This window comes from Gastrolobium bilobum, unplaced genomic scaffold (genome assembly GCF_033153095.1).
Source record: "Gastrolobium bilobum isolate Gb01-03AN ecotype WA unplaced genomic scaffold, APGP_CSIRO_Gbil_v1 utg1162, whole genome shotgun sequence".
Taxonomy (NCBI): Eukaryota; Viridiplantae; Streptophyta; class Magnoliopsida; order Fabales; family Fabaceae; genus Gastrolobium; species Gastrolobium bilobum.
Genome location: NW_026898943.1, coordinates 168,976 through 187,822, shown reverse-complemented (window position 1 = coordinate 187,822; position 18,847 = coordinate 168,976). Strand labels below are relative to the sequence as shown.

Genomic DNA, 18,847 nt, shown 5'->3' with positions numbered 1-18,847 from the left:
CTATTTGATCTAAAGTTGGCCACTTTTGTTTCACACAAAAATGTGAAAAATCTCGTGCGATTCTCCTCCACTTGATGAAGATTGAATTTCAGGAATCATTGATGTCTATTAAAGTTTGGAGCTAATAAATTTATGTTTCATAAAAAGAAGAAGAGACAAATGGGATAGGATTTAAGCTTTAAGCTTTTAATTATATGGGTTGGTTGGGATGAGTTGGGTTGAACCTATGTATACTTTTTTTCTTTACAATCTTCCTAAATCACCCACTCCTTTGAAAAGAAAAAAAAAATTCTCAATTTTTGTGTGTCTGCATGTGCAGACATTGGCAATAGCGTCGGTCCCCGTCTGACCTGAGTGATCAAAACAAAAAGGACTAAATTTTTTTCTCCTGGGAGCTCTCGTGACTCATTCATTATGATCTTTATGTCCTCCTTAGTTTGCTTGGTGTAATTTGTTTTTTTTTTTTGGGCTTATAGCCTCTTCACATCGCTGAATGAAAATAAAAAGTGAACAAACGGTTAGGATAGGTAGGAATAAAACTGAATATAAAAATGGAATAAAACTCCTCTCCTATGTTGGGATAGCAAAATTCAAAATTAATAAAAAAAAATATAAAAGATAATGAGAAGAAGTGAGTACTTTAGGGAAAGAATAAACTAGTAATTTAGTTAATAAAGTTATTTGTAGTTTGGGAAAACTTAAGAACCAGGACTTGAGAAGTTCCCACAATTCATGCTACACTGATTTATGGGCTTCCACTAGAAGCTTATTCTGGTTATCCATGTGCCTCTTCACCGGAATCAGAGGATCAAAATCAGTTTAAATAAAAGAAAGCAGCTGAGTGGAGCACTATCATCAAACCACAAACTTTTGGCCTTTGTAGCTTCTAATGAAGGACATTTTCTCTCAGTGAGAGAAGAAACGCCGAGGAAAGGGACAAGGATAGGCCATTCCAACCGTTCTGGGCCTGACTTAACGATTTAAGAGTTGGTAAAATTTGGGCCTCGCTGACCAGAACTTGTTTATGTTTCTAATAATAATTGGCCCGCTAAAATAAACATAGGAGGGAAGTAAACAAGGAACGTAACAATAGCTTGATTGGAACTATGCATATAAACATGTATTTTATCAGGCTTCTTTTTTTTTCAACCGAATTTAGCTCATAAGGCCCACAAAACAGGCGGGCTAAGCCCGAATTACAAGCAATCAAGCAGTGCAGAATAACAAAACCAAAAATCTCATGGACGCTTGCTTGAGTAGGTACCGTTGTAACAGGGCTAAGTAACTATTTTCAATCATATCCATTAGTAGTTAGTCTAGAGAATGATAGATAAATGGGAAGTGGGAATGTATGAAACCATCGTTTGGTTGAATTAGCTTCCTCACTTAGCTACTTAACTGTGATTGCTACCAAACTTATTTCTCTATCTTTTTCTATCGAGATTGCCGGCCAAAGTTGCCCTTTTGCAAGGTGGTATTGCTGAAAACCACCATATTTGCTCACTTAGCTACCTAAAGAAAAGAACAGCGTACCCCTTGTGGGAGGTAACTCGGTGGAACAAAAAAAATTGGGTGCGTTCTCTGCTCTGATCTGTTTTCCGCTTGTGGCGTCGTTCGCGATCCTAGTTTGGGCGCGCAGGTTCATGCCCAGACAATGTTGGTTGGTGGGTTTGACTATGATTTGTATGTCAACAACACCATGATTGTAACACCCCGTGTATACCCGGTTTGTTAACATATCATCTTATTAAGTTGTGCTTAATTAAAAATGCGGAATATCTTTTTCTTTTCAATTATGACGTCATTATACTTAGCCAAGTTGATTACTTCATCAATTTCATAAAATATCGTCTGTATGTATATTGCAAATAAACATCTAACTGAAATATCTCAGAATATATATAAAGTGAGTATCTATGTCACGGATCCACTACATGTGGTCCGGACAAGAATCCCAATACATTAATACAACTCCAACATAAAACAAGACATAATCAAGTCTATGTGGCATGGACAATTCTCATGCTCACCAAATCAACAGCATAACCAACAGAGTCTCAACAGAGAAATCCATAAACTGAATCTAAATGCATAAGACAGTAAATAGGATCCAACGTCCAATCATAACAACATATCAGCATAAACATGCAACATCTATCAGCTAAGCTCTGGCCTCCTGCCACTAGAGGTCTCAACCCCCGCATTACCTGAACCTGAAATAAGCATTCCCCAAACGTGGGGTGAGATCTCTAAACCAGAAATCTCAGTAAGGCAAGGGGTCTTCAAGGATCTTCCACCCCAAGCTCACTTACATGTGCAATATAAGTTCAAAAGCAATAATGTCCAATATAAGTTCCAAAACTCAATGCAGTGCAACAGATATTCATGCCATGTGTGTTTAAACTATTCTACTGGCCAGAGAAATGTAGGAATACGTATATTACCTACAGATAGTACAAGGAACACCGTTTGCACCTCACCCATAGCCTCACCATATTGTATGTACTACATACTCAGGCTTACCGTATAGGTGGAACACCACATGCATATCATAAAGGCACTAGCATATAACAGCTCAATAGCATTTTCAAAACATCAAAAGCATGTAACACAGCATGCATATAACCATACCCCCATGGGACATGGTGGAACCACAACATGGCTAAACCGAGGACACGAAAGCTTACCTTGCAAGCTCAATATCCAATGCCAAAAGTCCACACAACTCAAGTCTAACACACAACAGATCATAATCTGATTAGGACCAGCAAGCATATATTCATAGCTCATAAGCATAAACATAAAGACTACGTTTTCCTCTTACGATTTATGTCTTAAGGCTTCACACAAAGCCATAAGCCCTTAATCACTTGATTCTGACTTAATTCAATTAAAACAGAAGTTCAACTTCATCAATCTAGGGTCCACAAACCCCCAATAGCCTACTGTATGAACAGTGCAGCTACTGTTCTTCGAAATACCAGAATATCCACATATTCGTCGGGGCATATCCGGATATCGCTCTTCCAACATCCAGATATCCATATCCGGATATTCAGATCCCCATATCAGGATATTCACAACGAAATATCCGGATATTTCGCGACAGAACCCAGATTCTGCATTTCGCGAAAATCCAAACCAAAGGTCCAACCTTTACCGATTACAGAAGCTTAAACATGCATTTCTAAGTGTGTTAAGCATTACCCAACGTTAGGTTATCATCTTTAGCTCAGTACATGCATCAAGGTTCCATTTTTAACCACTTAGACTCATGATCAAAGGTGATGAAGCTTACCCAAGCTTGAAACAGCCCAACAATGGTGCTCTTGGAGCTCACAAGTCAGCTCCAAGGTACTGACTTTGGGGACAACGAAAATGGAGCAACAAAGGTGAGTTCTTTCTTCACCAAGAAAGCTCCACAAAGCCAAAGTAAAGGCCCCTAACTCACCAACAAGGAACACATCCCAACCACACTCCCTCACAGCAGCTGGATACTCAGAAAAAGGAGTCTCACTCACTCACAAGGTTATTCCCCACAACCACAAGGTGTCTTGATGAAGAAACCACCAAGAAAAGTGGTCACTTGGTTAAGGTTTACCAAGAACAAGGAAGAGATGGAAATGGAGCAGAAGGGAGAGGGCTGATCAGCCGCAAGGTCACGTAGCAATTCTGAGTGTCTAGGGTTTTGTGCCTTAATAAGCCTATATATAGTCACTTAAGCATTTAACACACAGTATTAACTTTAATTGCCACGCTTAATATTTTAATCCCAAACTTAGGATTCTTAACCTACTCAATTTTACAAGAATTATCATATTTTTCTTATATTTTTTGGAGCACCTTTTCGGTACTCGCTTTTCATAGCCAATATTAGTTTCTGGCATCAGTTCTCATTATTTTAACTTGAAACTCGTTTTACAAGTCCTATATATTATTCTAAGAATTTTCATGCACTTATTATAATTTCCGGGATACTTTTTCGGTACGCATTTATACCGACTAGCAGAACCGGTATCTTCGCTTTTCGTCAGAAAAGCGACTTTCAACATTATTACTCACTTACTATAATTATTAAAGCCTCATAATAATTATTAGGGTCAATTAGGGAATTATCTCATAATTATCTAATTAATTTCCTTAATTAGCGGTGAAGGTTCTTACAATGATCGATATGTATGTGAAATCTGGGCTTTTGCATTGTGCGCGCAAGGTGTTTGATGAAATGGTTGAACGGGATGTGGTTTCTTGGACCGAGTTGATTGTTGTGTATGCCAGGAGTGGGGATATGGTGTCTGCACTGGACTTGTTCGATGGATTGCTTGTTAAGGATATGGTGGTTTGGACTTCATTGGATGATAAAATTATGTGGTTGGTGTCGGTTCGTAAAAACAAAACGGGTTTATTTTCGTAAAAATATTTTTTTTTTCCATCTATATTTTACCTACACCCAAACATAGACTTTATAAAAGTTACCTAATTTCCCCATCAAAATTTTATCCCACCAAACAACTTTTTTTACATTTTCCTATCAAACTCATATTCCAACCATTTCCCTAGTAATCACATTTTCCTATTATTCATAAAATCTTCTCCTCAACCAAACGCCCCCTGAGTGTTTTAGCCCATTATGCTTCCTGTTCCGGTAATGATGTTTTAGCATGCTCAGACGAAACAGGCAAAAGATGAAGGGAAAAGGGTACAATTACTCTTACCACCTCAGAAGCAGGGACACAGATTTTTTAAAAAATTTGCATGTCGGATACGTGTTCGACGCGAATACACTCCGACACGCTTCGACACGCGATGAACATTTTGGGACACGCGGTCAACTCTCTGACACATTCCATACGTTTTTTCAACACGCAGTCAACTTTTTTCGACACTCGATCAATGCTCCGACACGCTTTTTTTTTAGTCTTAATTTTATTTTATTGACTAAATATAAAAAAATTAATTTATAAATTAATTTTTTTCTATTACTAAATTTGACATAAAAAATTAACAAAGTACGAAAAATTATTTTTATTTATATTTATGTAATAAAATTTGAATATTTGATTGGTTATATGACTTATTATGGACTCTTATATGCAATGTTATTAAACCCAGACCAGTGATCGATTCGGTCGGGGTACCAGGTCAGTGGGTCATTGGTTCAACCGCATGAACTGGATATGTATATAAATTTATATTTTATACTTAATTATATAATAAATATAAATAATAACTTTAGATGCAATTTATATCTTCACAACAAGGGTTCAACTGCAAGAACCAAATGTAGCTTAGTGGTAAATATTACAATTTATATATTCACAACAAGGGTTTGATTCCCATTAGATGCACTTTTTAAATAATTTTATTAAATGATATGATATGATATATATATATATATATATATATATATATATATATATATATATATTAAGTGGTGCATATTAATCAACAATCAAACTCAGCCCAGTTATGACGAAACGAAACAAGAACGGAGTCAATTGGACATCTGTAGAGTGAGATATGGTCAAAATACGAAAGTAGTGTAAATCTGGAAAATTATGACGAAAATCAATTAAACCCAATTAAAATCTATAATTCTGATTTGATCCAAAAGACTTTTATTTAATTCAAATAAAACCTAAAAATACCAACCAAGAGTAATAAATAAGTGTAACAAAATATGTGTTATCAGTGGGTTCAATAAATTTCTCGTGCCATTTTATTTTTCTTTTGTATTTGTTTATATCATTTAAAAGTAATGTGAACCAGCATATATTTTTCCAGGTATGTGGCAACTGAGTTGGCAACTGACATAATTATTAAAGTTGGAGAAGTAAAATTTCACCTTCATAAGGTAAGATTCTATTTGACATTAAGTTCATATAGTTATGTGAAATACGGTTCACATGAGAAATGTAATGCTAATCTTTCTTGTCAATTAGTGCATCTTTCCCTTTATTAGACAGAGAAGTCTATAATTCATTCCAACTGCTACAACTGTCTGATAATGGAGGTGAAGGATAACCATGACCATCTTCATAAGTCCTTTAGTTAACACTAACAAATTAAAAGGAACAATACACTTCAAATGTTGTTCTAATTTAATCCAATCTGGTAAATGATTCAACCTAATCTGATCCAACATTCTTTTTCTTTTTTCTATCAAAAAAGCAATCATTTCCTCTTGAATACAGTGGAAATTTTGACTCTTAAATGTATTATAAAGACTTGAGTTTAGGTAGGGTGAGATAATGTAAGTGTAACCCTTCAGTTGATTTTGTTCTTTTGACTTTACACTATAGACATATTGTTCTAGTGGCTGGGATTTTTTATAATGTTATCTTATATGTCATAAAATCTTAATATGTATTCACAAAGGCTTTGCCTAAATAGCCAACAAGAATACTCTATTTGCAATGATTGTAGACAATTGGTTGGATACATTTTTGCTGCATATGCTTATATGGTTCAATTAAGGATTACATTATCCTTACAAACTGTTGATCGTGATCTTTACCTGATCAATATTTGCAGTTTCTTCTTTTGTCCAAAAGTGCGCGCTTGCAAAAATTAGTTACAGACATGAATACGGAGAACAATGATGAAGTCCCTATCCACGACATTCCTGGAGGACCCGTTGCTTTTGAAATTTGTGCCAAGTTCTGTTATGGTATGATAGTCACTCTCAATGCATACAATGTCATTGCAGCTCGCTGTGCTGCAGAGTATCTTGAGATGTATGAAACTGTTGAGAAAGGATATCTTATCTACAAGATTGAAGTCTTCCTCAACTCCAGCATTTTCAGGAGCTGGAAAGACTCAATTATCGTTCTACAAACTACCAAGTGTTTTCTTCCATGGTCAGAGGAACTCAAGGTGGTGAGCCATTGCCTCGACTCTATAGCTACCAAGGCTTCTATGGATACATCCAAGGTGGAGTGGTCATACACGTATAACAGGAAAAAGCTTCCATCTGAGAGTGGGAATGATCAACACTGGAATGGTGTTAGGAGACAACAGATGGTTCCCAAGTACTAGTGGGTGGAAGACCTTTGTGAGCTCCAATTTGATCAATATAAGCAGGTCATATTAACAATAATAACTAACGAAAATGTTTCTGGTGCTGTAATTGGAGAAGCTTTAAGTGCTTATGCCTCAAAAAGGTTGTCTGGTTTCAATAAGGGTGTGATCCAGAGTGGCGATATAATGAAGAATAGATTATTGTTGGAGGCCATCATCCGACTCTTGCCTGCATATATGCGCAGTGTCTCTTGCAGTTTCTTGCTGAAGTTATTAAAAGCAGCTATTCTGTTGGAATGTGAAGTGTTGGAGAGATCCAAAATGATGAGGAGAATAGACCAGCGCCTTGAGGAGGCTGCGGTAGCTGATCTTTTGATTTGTGCGCCAGTAGGTGAAACAACAATGTTTGATGTTGATACTGTGCAAAAGCTAGTCGAAGAGTTTGTAGCATATGAGCAGCAATCTCAGACTGAATCTCTGTTGGAAGATGAATTGCAGGAGATTAGAAAGCCTAGGATCCTATCAAATCCTTCTAATAAGACAAAGGTGGCAAAACTGGTGGATGGCTACCTTGCTGAGATTGCACGTGATCCCAACTTGCCTCTTTCAAATTTTATCAGTCTTGCCGAATTGGTATCAAGCTTCCCAAGATCATCTCATGGTGGCCTTTATGATGCCATTGACATGTATTTAAAGGTTAGTTCCTCGTACTTTATGTAATTATGCACTTTTCGGGTAGCTTTTCACTCTTTCAGCTACTCATTTCGTTACACTTTTCCCTACATAAACATTTCTAACTATACCTGAGGTTTCAAAATTGAACAACTCACAGGAAAACTCAATTTTCAATATATAGGTAGGCATATGTTAAAAGGGTCCTAAAGAAGTAGTAAAGTTGTTCCTTTGTAACTGAAAGATCACGGGTTCGAATCCGGAAACAATCTCTTTGTAAATATGTAAGGGTAAAGCTGTGTACAAGATTGTCTTCACCCCTACTCTCGCTAGTTGGGGTTTAATAGGAAGTGGTTTTTAGGTAAACATATGTAGTTGTCTTACTCTAGGGCTATATTCCAATAGGGTGCTAAGAATAATGAACTCTTGGCTGACACTATCTGTTGCATTAGTCCAATGTGTGTGTGTGTTGTGTTAAATTACTCTGAAGGATTCTACAGTTTCAATGACTTTTCAAATAGGTAGCCATTAAGTCCTTACTCGCTAACCGGCTCAGACTCCATTAACCGTTGCTAAACTTTTGTAACCTATAAAACTATATTTTCTATGAAATTGGTCTCTTTAGTTTATTTGAGTTTTCAAGTAGTTCCCTATAGGTTTTAGCCAAAGTTAATAAGAGTCTCAACACCATTAAACGGTAGGAACCCAACTACAAATATTTAGAAGTCTAAGGACTCAATTACAAATTTTTAGACTATTGGGACCTATTTGAAAAATCAATGAATCTAGAGGGACCTATTTTTAACCTTCATAGATATACCAACTGTTGTACACTTGTACCTAAAAAAAAAAAAATATACCAACTGATTTCATTGATGTAACATAAGTTTCACAGGCTGACACTACTATATTATGTAGGAACATTATGGAATCAGCAAGAGCGAGAGGAAAAGAATATGTAGGTTGATGGACTGCAGAAAATTGTCCGCAGACGCTTGCATGCATGATGTGCAGAATGAGCGGCTTCCTATGCGTGTGGTTGTGCAGGTTCTCTTCTTTGAGCATCTGAGAGCTACAACATCATCCGGAGGCAACAGCACACCTGATCTTCCTGGCTCTATTAGGACCCTTCATCCTGGTGAATCTCATAGTAGTTCAAGGTCTACTACAACCAATACAGAAGAGGAATGGGATGTTGTGGCAACAACAGAAGACATAAAAACTCTGAAAGGGGAACTTACCACACTAAAACTATCAGGTGCAGGTAGTCAGGGTAGTGACAAAAACAGCAACGATGTTGGTAAAGGCAATATTGAAAAAGTTGCTTCTAGTAAAATGAAAGGTTTCCTCATGTCAAAGAATATATTCTCTAAGCTTTGGTCAAGCAGAGAAAGAAACAGGGAGATTACTAGGTCTGATACATCGGAAAGCCCTGCTTCTATAGTGGTAGAGGAAACAAAGTCCACCCCATCTAGAAGTAGGAGGCATTCTGTATCTTAGAACATGTTTTGCAGATTTAAAGCACCATTCCCATTATTGTATAATCGTCTCACTCTGGTAGCATTAGGAGATAGAGCTTACTTGACATTTTCTAGCTGATTCTTCAATTGAAAGCTTGGCAAATGTTGGCATAAAGAATGAAAGGCCAACGAAAAGTATATTCTGTGTCGATTGTAGCTATATCATACCCCCTGGGATTGCAGCTTCCAATCAGCCATCACTGATCTTTATTAGATTACGGAAGAGCTCTCAAATAGTCACCCAGTTTTGTTGTACTATAATGAGGAAAAAGAACGTCATTTCCTTATCTTGGTCTAAATCCCGATTATTACAGATTTGTTTGTGACAGGCAAGATTTGCAAGCAGTTTTTAAGGATAAAGGAAGTTAACCAACTAGAATTAACTCCCAATGAGCTTTTAGCTTAATCGATGCTCATGACTAGTTTTTAACAGAGTTGTGATATCTAAGGTTTGATCATTCATGACGCCACTTATCCCTTCCCTTATGTGGGTGTTTATACTTATGATGTCCTCAAAAATATAAGTTAGAAAAAACTTGATAAGCTTAAGGTTGCTGGTTCACACATTAAAATTAACTTTATTCATTGATAAAGTTGTTCTAGATTAGAATATGTTTCTTTTATATTGATTTTAGACCTAATATAACCCAAACAAAAAATGGGATTAATATTTGTTATGTTGTTGGAGTTCAATTTTATATTTTACAAACATAAAAGTGTGTAGGGCTATATGGAGAGAAAAAAAACTTAGGTATAATATATGAAAGATAAATTTTTCTCCTAGAATATAAGAAATAATAAACATTTATTTTATTCTCGGTTAGGTTGCGAAGGAGAAAACAACAACTGATACATCAACTCTTATTCTCGGTTTGTGCAACTTTGTTTATTTTTATTTGTTTAGATTCCGTGTTCTCGAGAGATAAATGTCACCTTCCTACTTCCTTTCAACAAACCGGAGTTGGTTTCCAGTACCTGCAAACTCAAAAAAGTTGTGATTCCAAAATGTTATTTTGCCGTGTTCATAGATTTAGGGCCTGGATGAGTTTTTAATTCTTTCAAAAATTATTTTTATTATAAGTTCGTTTATATGTCTACTTGAAGAAAAAAAAACAGAAATCACAAAAAAAGTTAATAACTTATTTTTTTTAGAAGCTAAAAATTTTAGCTTTTAAAAAAAAAGTCAAAAGTCAAATAAGTGACGGTGGTTTGATAATGGTAGTGGTGGTGGTAGGTGATGACATGGTGGTGGTAGTGACAATAGTGATGGTTAGTGACGGTGGTAGTAACGGTGGCAGTGACGATAATAGTGGCATGGTGGTAGTGAGATGTTGACAATGGCATCGTGGTGGTGGTATGAAGGAGGCGACAACAATGGTGGCGGTGGTCAAGTCGGGATGGTGGTAGTGGTGATAATGGTAGTGGTCGAGAGCTATGAAGCACTGATACGCGTTTTTGATATGTTATTCGATGATACATGATGTAGATTACCAAACAATACGTTTCTGATACGCGTAGCCGATACGTTAGAAAAAAAATTTAAGGAGTATCGGTGCTTCTTAGGTCAAGAGTGATTGAGAGAGAAATGTTTCTTGTTTTGTGTCCGATATCAAAAAAGCAAACAAAAAAAATTGATTCTTTTTTTATTCCCTAGCATATAAATTTAATCGATTCATTCTCTAGGAGAAAAAATAAATCGATTTTATCAAATACTATTTCTATCCATTTATATTCCCGAGAACAAAAATTAAAAAAAAAAATTTGATTCTGGGAAAGTTGTTTCTTAACTTCTTCTTATTTAATAATTGATTGAAACATTTCTTTTGCCAAAATTAATTAATTTTTTTTTTTTGAAAAAGGGTAATATGAAAACCAAAAATATATTATTTTTTGTCTTTCATTATCATTTCAAAACAAAAAATGAAAATTCTCTGCCGTTTATTGATACAGCCAAACCATGGACGGTATAGGATATTTATTCTATTTCATTCCATTCAATGATCATATTGGGCCAGCCCATTTTTGCAGGCCTAGTTCAATTTTTAGACTCAAGTCTTCCCAAGCAACTTTTGCCGGGCTCAAGTCTGAATCCATTTCGCTTTTCAAAACTCTCGCTGATTTAGTAGTATGCTGCATTTGACCTTTACATGTTGTGAATCTCCAGTAATGAATAATATGTTTGTTTTTTTTAACATTTATTAATATATTTTTATTATTAAATGAAATTTTATCACTAATGAAGAAAGAGTCTATATAATTTATTAATGTCCACGTAAATTTCTTATCTAAATAATAGAAAGTGTTAAAAGAAAATGTCAAAAAGTATATTATTAATACTACTCTAACTAAAATTGATGTGCAGTTATTCCACTAAATTAAATTAACCAATAATGGCCGTGCAGTTTAATAATCAAATCAAATGCACGATTGGGACAACTAAACAATGTTGTTAATGTGGACTTTTGTTCGTCTTGATTCCCCTTCTGTTTCAGACGTCAAACTTTTAGATATTCCCCTTCTCAACAGGTGGACCCATTAACGATAATATTAATTAGAACTTAATTCTCACATTACATATCTTCCTGGCAGCAGTGGTCACAGATGTGTAATTCCACCTTAATATATAAATAGAGTAAAGAGATAGACTTACTTATCTTACAAGATAGTGCTAACAGATATATAATCCCACTTATTAGTCCTTGACTTGAAGATTTGAAATAGATAATGAAGCTGAACAAAATTAATGGTGAGTTCTTGTATAAACTCATTTTAAATTCCCTTTTGTATATTGAAAATTTGAACGGCTCAGACATGTTTTGCGTAATAAGACTCGAAATTTCTAATTATTTGTTGATATTCCTATTAAATAAAGGGTTCATTTTTTTGCAATTACTGCAGATAAGTTATCTGCAGTAAGTCCAATACGACGTCGTTTTGGGACTGAAATCATGGTGTTTTTGTAATTTTAATTTATTTCAGGGTTATTATAGTCTTTATAATTATAATTTTCTAATCTTTCAATCCCAAAATGACGTCGTTTTGGAAGTAAATGCAGATAACTTATCTGCATTAACTGCAGAAATATTTTTTTGTTAAATAAAATGAGATAAAATATTAAGTTGCGGACTTTTATAAAAATTAAAATTAAAATACAGTTATATTTTCCTATAATTGAGGATTAATAACTTTTAATTGTTATGAAATTAACTTAAATGACATTTTAAAATTAAGGGAGTAAATATGAATTAAGTATTGAATCTATACAAAAATAAATAAATGAATGGCATCCAATTTTGACCTATAAGTTTATAACATGGCCATATGTGCTTGTCGTTAAACCCGAACGGGTCAGACAGTCAAATAAACTAGACATGAGGGAAAAGAAAAAGAAAGATACTCACGGCAAGCACCTATCAATGGTCCTTTCTTTCCATTTGAAAAAAGAAATCACCTTTCAATCTTCTCTGTCTCTCTTTTTTCATGGGAAACTGGCAATCACTTTCCTTCATGGCTTTTCTGTCTCTGACCTATATGTAAGTATCTATATTCTATGGTCTATCTTATTAAACTCTAAAATGCGACTCGGAGAATGAGCTTCTACACCTAAATATATGTTTAATTAGTGACGATTAGGCAAAGACTTGGCAGGCTTGAATTGCCTAACACTTCCATACATATAATTGACTAATACGAATAGTTATGTATGTGGTTTAGTTATTGGATAAGAATAGTCAAACTTGTGCTCGTCGTATCGGCCAAATATAAAAGGCTAGTCTTGGTATAAAGGTAAGTCAGTCAATTCATTTACTTCTATTTTTTTGCTTAGTTAGACGCGGAAAGACAGGTATTACATGTGCATTTTTATTTTTTATTTTTATTTTTTAAGGTTCATATCAGGTAGTTATATACTTACAAATGCAATTGGTGAATACATATTAATTTTTGAATGTGGAAACTTGTAAACCTAACACTAGACAATTAAAAATTGGAAATTTTCAGTGCATGCGCACTGGCTGCTGCTCAAAGGGAAAAAAAAAAAAAAAACTATCTTGTGAGGGCACATGATGTTTGATTTATTTATTTTTTTAATGCACTTCATTGTGTAAATTATGCACTTATATATAATTAAGTAATACTCAATTGTTTAAATAAAAAAATACCAAGTGTTTTTATCTTGTTTTATCTTATATAATTTGATGTACTATTGACTCTGTATAAGACGTTGTTTATAATAATAATAATAAAAAACTCGGTGGTTGAGTTTGTATCAAATTTATTATTGTATCATAGTGTTCATTTGCGATAATTTATGATCCGTTCTCTTAACAATGCTGTTGTGCTGATCTTCACGTGAAACTTTACCTCTGATGGCTAAGGATGGTAGTGTCTCAGTGCATTTTAAGACCAATTATCCACACTCGCTATTCTATATGGTGACATTGGATAATCCTAGCATTCTTCTAACCAATATTCTGCAAAGAGGAAAAAGTCAACTATGACAATTGGACTGAAAAAAAAAAAACTCATTGAGAGCTAAAAATAAACTTGAATTTATGACTAACTCAGTCCTTGAAATTTATTTTTGCTTTTGTTTTTAGATTTTTTGAAATGAATTAAATAATAAATAGTAAATATTATCTTATACTAAATTAGAGCCAAATCTTACATGTACACATGTAAATAATAACTCAAAGCCGGACTCATTTACATAAATACATAAACTTATGAAATTATTAATTTTAGCTTACTAGTAACATATTCTTATAGGTATAATAAGGTGTCTCCTTTGTTTTATGCGGTAACAAAAATACAATTTAACTAAGCTCACCAATAATGATAAGAGTAATCCAAATAAGAAAAAGTTTAGCATTTTACTTTCCAAATAATGAAAGTAGGTATCTGGTCAATCTCATCTACCCTTTGATTGAGTGCCTTTGACATAGGAATTTACCACTTTATCCTTTCTCTAAATCCTTGTACCGTTCATAGTCATTTCTTTCCAACTAGTAGTCGTGTCCTAACAAGAAATAAATAAGTGGCTAACCCATCGGCTAGGTATAAATGAGATTTTTTTTAAAATACTCCTATAGCACTCAACTCGGTGCATCTTCTTTCTATATAAATTTTTTTTTATTCCATTTCAATTCAAATATTTTTTGTTATTTTCTATTGAGTCCTTACCTTCTTTTTCTTTTTTGGGATCCATATATATACTACGAATACACAGAAGAAATGCTCGTATTAAATGGGAGCGAACGCCCCAAAAAAGGTACAATGAAAAAGGCTAATAAAATGAGAAAGAAAGAACAAAGCCACTTGGCTCTCACATTATTTTGTTGCTCCAACTGGCCCAGTGCTAACTCATGAAACACGAGTTCGTAATGATCGGTTAAGTACAATCCCCATGAGTGAGCGGCTATGGCTACAGCCTACAGACAATGTTGCCTTCACATTGGCCATGTTGGGATCCCATTGCTTCATGCGTTACCTTACCCTGCCCCCACAAAAATAAAATAAAACAATATTAAAAGCAAAACCAAACAAATCCAATCGATATTTTTTATATATTTATTCATGTACTTATCTGTCTGTTTCGTCAATCCAACACTAATTGAACTTTGAAAAACAAAAAAATTAAAGAATTTAACTTTAAAATAAATAAGTAAATATACATTAATTTTAATAAATTAAAATTTTAGTATACTTTAAATCAAATAAAAAATATATCATTTTACTTATTTTAAAAATATTATCACTTTAAAGTTTAAAGTATCTCAAAACGTCGCAGATTTCCTCGTATTCTTGGCCTCAGCTAGTTATATTTATGTCACTATCTCAAAACCTGGGTTCACATAGTCACAAGCTATAACCACCTATGGAAGCGGGAAGAAAATGAGAAATCCATATAAGGGTCAACATAAAGAATATAAAACCGTATCTCACTGGTGCCTTCCTCTTCATTTGCTTATGTAACGCTGAAAATAAAATCTTATTACTTATGAAGAGAAGTCTGATCACCTACAAGAAAAGAATCAGTCGTCAAACAATTTGAAAGTTCTTATTTCATACAAGAAAGCGCAAATCCCATTGAATGTTACATATCAAATTAGAGTCATCATATCCTCCCCCATTTACGCAGTAAATGTTAAAGAAAGCCTCAAAAGGCCAAATGCCCATATATTAGTAGGCTTACATTAAAGCTTAATAGGAACCATTTGACTCCCACTAGTAGCTACCCCCACTAAGAAAGATACTACGAACCCAACAATCGAAGTAAGTTCGGCAAGGATAAGATCATTGTCTGCGGGCATATTATCAACGGACAAAACATTTTAGTTTCAAAAGGTTCTTTAAGAAAAGTTTGGATAAATGACATGCCCAAACCCAAAAGAATATTGGGATTCACACACATAAGAATTCATATCCTATATCTCCGCGTAAAGCCATGCCCATTCTTGTTATAAAATTGTAGCATAATCATAGGATCCAATTTTTAGATTTAGTAGAATAACATTATATTAAAAGTAGGTAAAGTCCAAATTCCAATGAACATGATAGGTGAATAACACTCGAAATGAAGGTTGTGTTTGGGTGGAAAGGGATCTAAAAAGCCACATCCATTTACGAAAAAGCTAATTCATAACAACAACACAAGGTTGGGATATTCCTTCTACCTCTAAAACAAAAACTCACATACCTCCTCTCCATTTCCACCTACAAAGTCATTAGCCTAACTAGATAATATATTTCAGAAAATATACACATAATTAAAGAAGGAAAAAAAAAAAAAAAACGAATGGGTCAACACTCCTTAGACCTCTCTGGGGTCAACAAAAATGGAGATTCCGGGTGGAGATTTGGTCCAGTCACCGACGGAGCCATCGCTGTAATCTTCGCCGAGCCTCTTGATGCACCATAAATCCTCATCACAAGATAGCATCTTCCAGTGCGGTATCCCAAACCTTAAGGGTTCGCCGGTGGACACCTCGGTGGCCACCACCCCGCAACCACTTTCCTTAGCAAGGTTATGCACGAATTCACACAGGGCTTTCACCATCTTCACCGCCTCCGGACCTTCACCTCCTAACCCGTACATGAAGTGGAAACCGAACGGCCTGAACAAATCCGGAATCGACGGCAACCGCAGCCACGGCAGGGCCCGATCCACCACACGACTCGTCTTGGCGAGAGTGCGCTTCACGCGCGACGCGCCACGGACCTCGAGCATGAAGACCTCCTTGGAGTTCCAGACGCTGAGCATGGCCCACGACTGTGGTGGGTCCAACAGGAATCGATCAGGGCCGGGCCATGATTCAGCACTGTAGGACCCACGTGGGACGGCGAGGAAGGTGCCCAGGCTGAGCTTGTTGTTAAGGATTGAGTCAATGTCGCGGGGGAAAAACTCCGTGGTGGCGAAACGGCGGCGGTAGAGTGTCTCGGCGTCGGAAGGGGTGAGGGGAATGATGGTGGCCTTCGGAGACACCCTGACTCGATGGGCGAAAACGGGGTTGACAAGGATGGACGGTGTACGAAATTTCGAGTACCCGCATTTGTCGGTGAAGAGCTTAACGGATGCTAAATTGTCGTTTTCCGTTGCCATGTAAGAGTATTCAGCGCCATTATCACTGAACCATGCCTCCAATCTCTGTACTAGCTTCAACCCTATTCCCATTCTCCTGCATGAACAAATAAATAAAATAAAATTTCTAATTAACATCTCTCAGCAATCATGATCAGCATTTACTTTTATTTTTACCGTTATTTAATAAATGTGAACGTACCGTTGATCAGGAGAAACGCGAAGGCCTAATATGTAGGCGAGTTTGGTGTATACAGGGACGTGTTTGGCATTAGTAGCTTGTAAGATGTCAGTGTTTATGTTCTTTCCATTTCTAGAGAGCTTCTTTCCGCATGTGACAGTTTTGATGCATCCCCTTATCATTCCCACTATCTCTTCACCCATCTCCGCCACCTGTTGAATCCAGATGCAATACACGCATAATAATTATATATATTTATATCATTTTTTTTATTGATTAATTAAGAGCTAGAATAATACGGAAAGAGGACAAAAACTTTAGAATAAATATATTTGTACATAAAAGACATTGTGATTAGTGGTTACTAATAATATTATACCATACCAGCATGAGAAAAGCAGGTGAATGGCGGACCCTGCAAATTGGGTCACCGAGCATGTCGGTGAAGAGAGAAAGCTTGCCACTGGGTCCAACCTCACATATCCTTTCAACGGCTTCTACTCTCTTCCTGTCTTTAATTGGGTCGAACTCTCTCACAACCACCGTAGGTAACTCCTCCTCACTCATATTTACCTAACAAGTCTGGTAGAAATGGTAAAAAGAGAAGATGGCAAGAACCGTGACTGGGAGAGATAGATAGCTAAAGGTGTGAGTATGTATATGCAAGGCTCCAATTAATTAAAGTGCTAAAAACGTAGAGCCTAGTACATATATATAGATAGATAGGAGCTGGTTCTGAGAGTGAGAAAATCACAGCTTTCTCAACACTGATAAATGTTGCACTATGCTATATAAGCAAGAAACCTGAGCTACATGTCCAAGTCCTCTTAGGGGCTTTAAATACCCTGAACTTTTGGGCTCTTCCTTCTTCGTGTTTTTTTTATTTTTTAATTTCTCTCTCCAGAATCCACAACTTCCTTTTGCTTTCGCTTCGGATTTCATATAACTTTAAAATAATTCTCAAAAGTCTCTATCTATTCTCTCTTCTCTTGGTCTGTTTATTTTTTCTCTATTTCCGTGACTTTTTTTTTTTCTTTAGTATGACTCTTATTTTAGTTTGCTAGCTAAAATTTTGTCCCTCCTATGACTTGTACAAGTGATAATAAATCATGAAAAAAAAAAATTAACAAATTTAATGAAATATTCGTTACGAAAGGCAGGGGAAGGGGCAAAGGCAAGAGGAAGTGGCGGCTATGGCTGCGCAGTTTTGTGGATGTGTTCCTCTTTATTGAATTTTTAATCATTTATTTTATAGAGAAGGACGCGTTGCCATCATGACCCCATTTGTAATCATTACCTTTAACACTCTCTTCTCCTTACTTCTTCCGCCCCATAATGTGTATGCATCAACCATAATCATGTGGAATGAGATGCACATGCATATTTCATGTGGGATGGAATCTATATATTATACACCTATTTCCCATTTACCAAATAATTTCAAATTGCTAGCTAGCTACAGGAGTGTTATTTACTGTTTTACTATGAATTGATGATACATAGGATGTTGCGAGGAACCGTTTGCATGCAAATGATGTGTGCAAGCGTTACGATGAGCATGCATTGATTTTCTTTTTACCAAATTGTGAGATAAAGCCGTAAAATCACAATGGATAAATTTTCATTCTATATTATCTGCTGAAACGAGTGCTGCAAAAAGGCAACGTGGCGAAACGGATACCCTTCTTCTAATAATAAACTTTAGCTTCAGCACTTTCGTTGCTTTATTTTTTTTGTTGTTTCAGTGCTGACCACTGTCTAGTGACTACTTAGCTGCAAAAGCGGCTTTCTTTTTTAGCTGCTGCACATAGCGTAGATTTGCCGAGTGCGATGATCGTCGTCGTTGATATCATTATCCTCTGTTTCTAATCCACG

At 35.6% G+C, this 18,847-nt stretch overlaps 1 protein-coding gene and 1 pseudogene across 1 annotated transcript; one reads left to right on the top strand and one right to left on the bottom strand.

The window, feature by feature from the left end:
- Window positions 1–6,567: 6,567 nt before the first annotated feature.
- Window positions 6,568–9,330, top strand: LOC133285691 (BTB/POZ domain-containing protein NPY2-like; annotated as a pseudogene).
- Window positions 9,331–16,023: 6,693 nt separating this feature from the next.
- On the bottom strand, window positions 16,024–17,539 carry LOC133285695 (probable N-acetyltransferase HLS1). The gene is made up of 3 exons (XM_061482967.1): window positions 17,357–17,539; window positions 16,994–17,184; window positions 16,024–16,888 (listed from the first exon to the last, which is right to left on the bottom strand). The coding sequence occupies exons 1-3, from the start codon at window positions 17,537–17,539 to the stop codon at window positions 16,024–16,026; spliced, it is 1,239 nt and encodes a 412-aa protein (XP_061338951.1).
- Window positions 17,540–18,847: the final 1,308 nt, after the last annotated feature.

Bases quoted from the DNA above. Each gene is read 5' to 3' on its own strand.
- LOC133285695 (XM_061482967.1), bottom strand. From the start codon at position 17,539: ATGAGTGAGGAGGAGTTACCTACGGTGGTTGTGAGAGAGTTCGACCCA. The intron at 17,185-17,356 runs GTATGGTATAAT...TGGATTCAACAG, and splicing joins CACCTGCTTTTCTCATGCTG to GTGGCGGAGATGGGTGAAGA. The intron at 16,889-16,993 runs GTACGTTCACAT...TTGTTCATGCAG, and splicing joins CGCGTTTCTCCTGATCAACG to GAGAATGGGAATAGGGTTGA.